Here is a 7,277-nt window from a genome sequence, read left to right on the forward strand (position 1 = left end):
ACCCAAAATTTTCGCATTAAGTTTTTAATTAGAAATTTCCATTTTCAGTGCGCATTCCACATGAACGTTACATTTTTGCCAATTTATATTTAGTACATCACCGATAGCAGTCGTCTCAAGCAACAATACCGAAACATCTAGTCTCTGTTATTGATAGGATTTTGCGATGATTTGGTCCACTCGCGGTGTAGCATTTGCTTCCATTGAGACATGCGCATTGTTGGATTTTCAGACTTAATGCGAGGTAAATGTTCAGCTTCGAACGCTTTATACGCAGCCTTCATTCGTTTCTCTGGATGTCGGTCAGCTTCGTCATCGTTAACACTGGAATGATTGAAATGTTTGCAAACCCAAATATCATTTGCAAGCAAAACATTTCTTACCTTAAAACCGCTATGGCCTCATCGACTGTCGTAGCAAAATTGGTATCAGCCAACAGTCTATTCAAATTTTCTTCTAATGGTGCAGGATGTACCACTTTTGGTTCCTAGATTATAAACACAGTAGACCACAACGCAAAGAATATTTTCAGAATATTTCAAAGCTTACCGATTTTGGAGGAGCATTCACGTTTTCGATAACTTTGTTTCGTTTCTCCACTTCAGCCTGGATTTGTGCTTGGGTAATTTTCTGTATTGACTGCTTAGCCGTAACCTTTATCGATGCCATTTCCTCTTCCAGTAATGCCTTCTTTTCAGCTTTCTTTTTCAACAGCTCAGCTTTCTTTCTTTCCTCCTCCTCCTTCTTTTGCTTCTTCTTGGCCAAATTTTTATCATCATCTTCCCACAATTTATCCTCAGCTTCCTTTGCCGCCTTGTCGTTGGCTGACTTCTTTTGTGCTGCCTTCTTTTCTCGAGCTTCGGCAGACTTTGTATTCGTTGATAATTTCTTCGGCATTTTTAATAAATTTTAGTTAAAAAACCAAATTTAACTTTCTTTTTAGAAAAATAAAATTTACGAGTTCAAAAACGTAGACCTTCACAAAGAATAAACACACATAAAATCGAGTGACAGCTCCACAGCTGATGTTTTGAATGGTTTACACAACAGTGCAATGTATAGTACGGATACTTAATGCAAATTAATAGAAACAAAAATATGAAGTTTTTTTGTTGGTGTTGCGTTGCTTATACTATAACTTATAGTGCCGTGCTGACTAGGGCTTCAGTATAAGTTTTCTGAGTGTTCCCTAAAACTGAAAAACTAATGAATTCACTTAATTAGGAATCGTTGAAATTTAGTTTTTCGTTCAGTTTTCAGCCACTCGTCGACTCGTCCACTTTCTCCTGATTGTCCAGGTAGTGATGAACTCACTCAACGCACTTAAAGCGTAAAATGGTACAATGTATCGAACAAATTTTGGCACTGTATTCAGACGCGCGGCCTAGCACATAAGTTCGATGCTAATGACACCTTTCTTTAAAATGGTTGATTAAGATTTTCTTGTGTTCAACAAAATATTGTCCATGCTTTACTCCTTGGGTCGAAAGTGGCTTATTACACACCGAGGAAAACAAAAAAATTGGGTTAGTTTTCAAAAGCATGTAAAATCAATTACGAAACTCAGTATCAAAGTTGAAAAGTCTCGTTTTCGTGTGGTTATTGACTGCGGCTTCGCCTTGGTTCATTAAAATTCACACAAAAACTCTACTTTTCAACTCTTTACCCTTCTTATGTAAATAACTATTTACTGTCTCACAACAGATGGCCCGAGTTTCTATCAAGGCTGTATACTTTGGGGAGGTCACGCAGATACAGATACAGGTCACGCAGTTACAGATACGCGGGTTACACACCACAGTTGATGATAAAATGGCCGATTTCATACAAAAATTCACCTACTCTGATGATTGTAGTCGTCTTGATGATGTGGTGAATTTTTTTTAAATGTAAAATCCAAGATAAATATATGGGCGGAGGTAATGTCATTCAGACGCGCGGCCTAGCACAATAGTTCGTTGCCACTGACATCTTTTTTTAAAATGGGTGACTAAGATTTATTTGTGTTTCACAAAATGTTCTGTCTATCACAAAACAGATGGCCCAGGTTTCTAAGCAATTTTGTTATTTTAAAGACAGGGAGAGATGGCGTTTACAGCAAACTTTCGTGCCACTGTACTTCTGATTCGGTTGTATATGGCATTACCTCCTCACAATATTTGCCTTGGTAAAACCGTCAGAAGTGGTGTGTTCCCGCGTATCTAATAAAATGGCGATCTGCGTGACCTCCTCAAAGTAGACAGCCTTGGTTTCTATTCCATTTTTTGTTTTTCATGAAGCTAGGAGATGACATTTGCATCGTTCTTTCGAGCCACCCCACATCTGATTCGATTAAATATGACATTATCCCCACACTTTATTTAATTTGCTTAATTCACGCTCTATATGTCACTGGTTCGACTCCCGTGTCAGACATTCTTCATAGGGTTTTTCATATTCGTAAATGATTAGTCTCTGCTGTAAGTTAACATTAGCCAGATCTATCGATCGAAATAGGTCTCTAAAACAAACCAAAAATGCTGAACATAGTTCTTATACGTTGCATACGTTAGTCACAATCGTGATTCTAAAATGTCAACTACTAACGACACCTATCTTCTAATAGATGAATCACACGATTTACAATTCACAATTGTAAAATCTCACGAAAATATAGGTAATGCACAACAGGTCCATTGGCGGCTTAGCTGCTTGGAAAGCATCAGCTTCACATATCCTACTCTTGATTTAATGTAAAATTAACGAAAAATTTCTGTTGTTTTCATTTGCATTTGCTACCATTTTTCTTTGGTTAATTTATTTCAATTGAGAAAATTTAGCAGCAAATGCAAATTTGGCATTTTAAGGCAATGCGAAAAGAGCTGAAAACAAAAGAAATTTTTCAATTTCAGTCTTTGAGCATTTTTCTTGTTCTCAATGAAAAAAAATACGAGTAGAGAACGTAGCCTAGTGCGTTCATAACTCTGTAGATTATTAAAATTGTATCACTCCCGCAAAAATCAGCACTACCGTTGAGTCGGTATTTTGAGATACGAAATTTAGAAATCTAGCTGAGGGCGTCGAAAGTAGTGCTTGAAACATGAAAAGTACGGTTTTTGACGCATGTGGGATGTACAAAAATTCTTTTTTTCTAAATGGGACTGGCAGATACTCTGCAAACGCGCGATTAAAAAGGACTGTAAAAAAATTGAAGCAGCTCATGTTAAATGTTTCTGCAAAAAATGACGTTGTCGACAGCAGCAACGCACTTCAAGCAAAAGTTCTTTCAATGACAGCTGCCACATAGAGTACTATTTTGTATGGAATATGTTCCACATTCTTTACAGTGCCAAATTTGTTCGATACACTGTCCAGTTTCAATTCCATACTTGAAGTGCGAAGTGAGTCGAAGGAAGTTATCAAAATTAGAAAATCCAATTTATTTTTTTTGAACAGTACACAGATAAAAATGTTCTTACAAAAAGGATTCTAAGGAAGGGTCAAGTGCGAGTTGTTCAAAAAAGCCGTTTCGCTCATAGTGAATGTAAAAAGCGTTTTTATGGTTGATTATCGTAGATGGATCGACCAGTAACTCAAATCGCGATGTTGCCAAGCTGGGATCGGCCTGGTTTGGTCTAGGGGGCCGACGTTGCCTAACACTTCTTTTCGCTCTATGAAATTTTGATTTTTGAAAATTTATTTAAAAATATAAAATGAAATATTTTTGACATGGTTCCATGGGCGAAATTATTCCGAATAGTGTCTATTTTATGTTAAAAATAAATAACATTACTTTAAAAAAAGCATTTACCGGATTTTCCAGATTTGCACATTTTTTGTATTGATGGTCGCCATCTTGAATTACAGCGCCACCTGCATATTTTTTTCAATCACTTATATTTTTCTCGTATGCAGAAAGGTTCAAGGAACACAAGATTTTTTTCCCACTCAATTCGGATCAAAATTCAATTTTATAGAGCCGAAAGAAGTTTTAGCTGACGGCGGCTCCCTGACAAAAACCAGGTCGATCCCAGCTTGGCAACATTGCGATTCGAGTTCGTGGCCGACCCACCTACGATAATCAACCATAAAATCGCTTTTTACATTCAATATGAGCGAAAGGACAACTCGCAACAGACTATACTATGCAATGATTCATTTGAAATCGATGGATTATTTTGTCGACGTGTCTTTATTCAATTATTTGTCAATGAAACGAGAATTAGTGATTTTGGTATTGGCCAACGTATGCACCGCAGTGAGGACATGAATGATGAAAGTTCTTAAAAGATTTCATGCAATAGGGAATGCAGCAGCATAGATAGAAACTGAAAAAGGAAAACTTTAGGCGTTTTAACAGACTGAATTTTACGGATATTTAAACCTGAACTCACCCAAACAAACCCAACAATAAGCATGCCATGTGAGCGTTGGAACTTGCCCTTTTCTTCACTTTTGTCTGAATCGTTTCGTAACATGAGGGACAAACTAAAACCGCTGGTTTTGGTCCCACAGGTTGAGTACCAACATAAATTATTCGATCCACTTTGAACAAAAATTCAGACATTTCACTGATAATTCTTGAGGTCAATTCAAATTTTAATCACCTGTTTGCACTGCGGGCTCTGGTTTCTTATTCAAAACACTGTCTTGTGAAACTAGAGCCAGATTTTTCTCATTTTCGGCAGTGACTGTACTGTATGGCGGAGGGGAATCGAAATTTTCCGGATTTGCCATCTCTTATATTTTCGCTTCAAGTGCAAACTCTTTTCAAAATGCTATGAACTGAATGAAAGATGATCGGCAATATTAATATGAATATGAAAATGATGTTGACCTCTTTGGGTTATCAAATTTGTTTACTCTATTCAGTCCCATTATTTCAGATGCACAAGGTGATACTTTCGGTTTATTTTTAGCAAACAATGAAAACTTTTTCTTTAATTTTCTTCAAAGTTTCATCCCCACGGAAAATTTCACCGAGTTAAGATTCATTCAGTGATTTCGTCATTGTTCCCAGATCTTGTACCATCCAAAACTTTGAACAGAATAGTTGAACTCCAGCGAAGTAGAAGACCTGGCATTTATTTATACTTGTAATACTCTCTCAAAGGTTGTAGCGGATGTAGAATGGAGTAGATAACCAGCTGGTGGTAAGTAAAAGGCGAAAGTTTAAGGATATTTTGATTTAATTTTATATTTTCATCTTTTTTCTTGCAATAAATACTTACACAATACAATGTAAATGGTAATAATAGGAGTAAATATCAATATGGAATGCTTGTAAAAACCAATTTTTTTTATGTATGAATATCATAAAATCAAAAAAGAGACAAGATTTTTAATTTTAGTAAAAGTTTGATTTTCATATTTTCTTTGTTATTTCTTCTTTGTAAATCGTTCAGTTACAAAATTTCTAGTTCATTTTGTAAAATTGTGCGACCTAGGTGTGTCCAAAAAAGCTTCTGTTTATTACAAAAAAAAACTTTTTTTAGATTAAATTCTTAAATATTTATTTTTACGATCGTACATTTGGTAAAGATTTCTTTTCATTTCACTAATTTTCCATTTTTATTGTTTGTTTGTTTTCATTCAATTTTAAATTTTGCAATTATTTTGTTTTTGTTTTAAGTAAGTCTATCTCAGATCTGGTTTCTAATTCATAAAAAGATTTTCATTTGCTTTCTGCCACTACATTCACTTTAGGCCTATATTGACTTATTCATAGTTTTTTCTGCTAATTTTTTTTTAATCCAAGAAAAGGCGGTCGCTTTCTCTCTTTTATTATTTTTATTTCATTGCATCTAACGTCGGTATCTGCCATAAGGAAATGTCAGATAAGCTTTAAGTAAACACTAGACTAACATTTACGAAGACCAGATCATAGTAATTTCTGATTTTCTCTGTTTTGACTAAAATTTACTTTTTCACTTTTAACCTTTTATAAACGGAAAGGGTGTCGTCACATAACGTCAATCTGTTACTTCTTTTGTTTTGAGTATCGTATATCCGATGTAATGTACGATATCCGATCTTGTACTGCTCTAGTCTTACTATACATTTCAGCATTAAAAGATAACCTCAGCTGGGGATAACGTCTTTGTCAATAGCAGATGATTAGCCGTTTAAAAAAAGCTTGTTTTTGAAAGTAACAAACACTACTTCGGTAAAAAGCATGAAAGTGTGTCCACAGAAGTTACATGGAAGGATAATGCGGTAAGAAATTGAGAATTTTTAGTGTTCCACTTGCCTCGAACACGATCAGTTTCAGGGTTGGTATAATAGAAATCATCGAATTGATGACGACATCTTTGTAGTTACAGCCGTGAGTCATACGTATTGCAGTGTATTGTATTGAACTATAATTAATTGAAGACGGATATAGAAATTTCGTTTCTTTTAAATTTCCCGAGCAAAAATGAAGATTCAAAGAGACAAAAAGGCTACAATTGACGGTAATGAGAAGTCTCCGGCTTTAAGAGCAATGGGCACTTTATATTTTTGTAGTCTACATTCAGGCGGAAAAATATTCGTTTTTTGATGATTTCTTTGAACCAAAATCTTTTTTTGAAAAAGTAAAGCCAATAAAGTACGCAAAAATGTGTTACGTTGAATGGAAACCTGTGCAGATTACATAACTTTACACAATTTGCAAAGGTTTCTCCAAGTGTGATAAGTTATGACTCACAAATCAATTTTTCCATTCAAAGTAACCCATTTTTGGGGGCTTTAATGGTTTTACTTTAAAAAAAAAAAGTTTTGGTTCAGAGAAATAATCAAAAAACGAATATTTTTCTGCCTAAATGTAGGCTACAAATTTGCAAATAATCCATTGCTCTTAATAGGAAGTTTCGATCAATTGTGAATTCTGTCTCATTCCAATTTTCATTTCTCCTTGGGTATGGGTCAGTATTTTCTTTCTCTAATTGTCGACGTTCTGAATAAGTACAACTAAATTATGGAGGCGATTAGATGCCACTAATAACGGAAAATAATGTACATTAATTACAATTTCAATTCGATTACTATATAATTTATGTGATTTGTAAGAGCAATGCTAAAAGTATAAATAAAAATCACTAAAATTACTGGTAAAATCTGAATTTAACTTAATAGTTGTACACAATTGCTTAAGTTTATCTTTCGCGGCTCGATATATCATCTCTACATTTTCCTATGAAATAATATCTTGAAGTTTTTGCTTGTTTCCTACATTATATACACATTGCATATCCATATATATCGAGTAAATAAAGCATTTTCCTTTTCTCATTTAGACTAAGAGTTACATAATTTAA

General features: G+C 34.7%; 2 protein-coding genes across 2 annotated transcripts; both read right to left on the reverse strand.

Annotated features, from left to right (window-relative positions):
• Positions 1-8: 8 nt before the first annotated feature.
• On the reverse strand, positions 9-1,014 carry LOC119071310 (coiled-coil domain-containing protein 124). The gene is made up of 3 exons (XM_037176189.1): positions 550-1,014; positions 384-487; positions 9-324 (listed from the first exon to the last, which is right to left on the reverse strand). The coding sequence occupies exons 1-3, from the start codon at positions 895-897 to the stop codon at positions 138-140; spliced, it is 639 nt and encodes a 212-aa protein (XP_037032084.1). The 5' UTR covers positions 898-1,014; the 3' UTR covers positions 9-137.
• A 2,864-nt stretch (positions 1,015-3,878) lies between these two features.
• LOC119071335 (lipopolysaccharide-induced tumor necrosis factor-alpha factor homolog) lies at positions 3,879-4,775 on the reverse strand. Its single transcript, XM_037176220.1, has 3 exons — positions 4,587-4,775; positions 4,374-4,524; positions 3,879-4,307 (listed from the first exon to the last, which is right to left on the reverse strand). Exons 1-3 carry the CDS (start codon positions 4,714-4,716, stop codon positions 4,202-4,204), a joined length of 387 nt encoding a protein of 128 aa, XP_037032115.1. The 5' UTR covers positions 4,717-4,775; the 3' UTR covers positions 3,879-4,201.
• Between the last annotated feature and the right edge of the window lie 2,502 nt (positions 4,776-7,277).

The sequence above is a fragment of the Bradysia coprophila genome (assembly GCF_014529535.1).
Source record: "Bradysia coprophila strain Holo2 chromosome IV unlocalized genomic scaffold, BU_Bcop_v1 contig_144, whole genome shotgun sequence".
Classification (NCBI taxonomy): Eukaryota; Metazoa; Arthropoda; class Insecta; order Diptera; family Sciaridae; genus Bradysia; species Bradysia coprophila.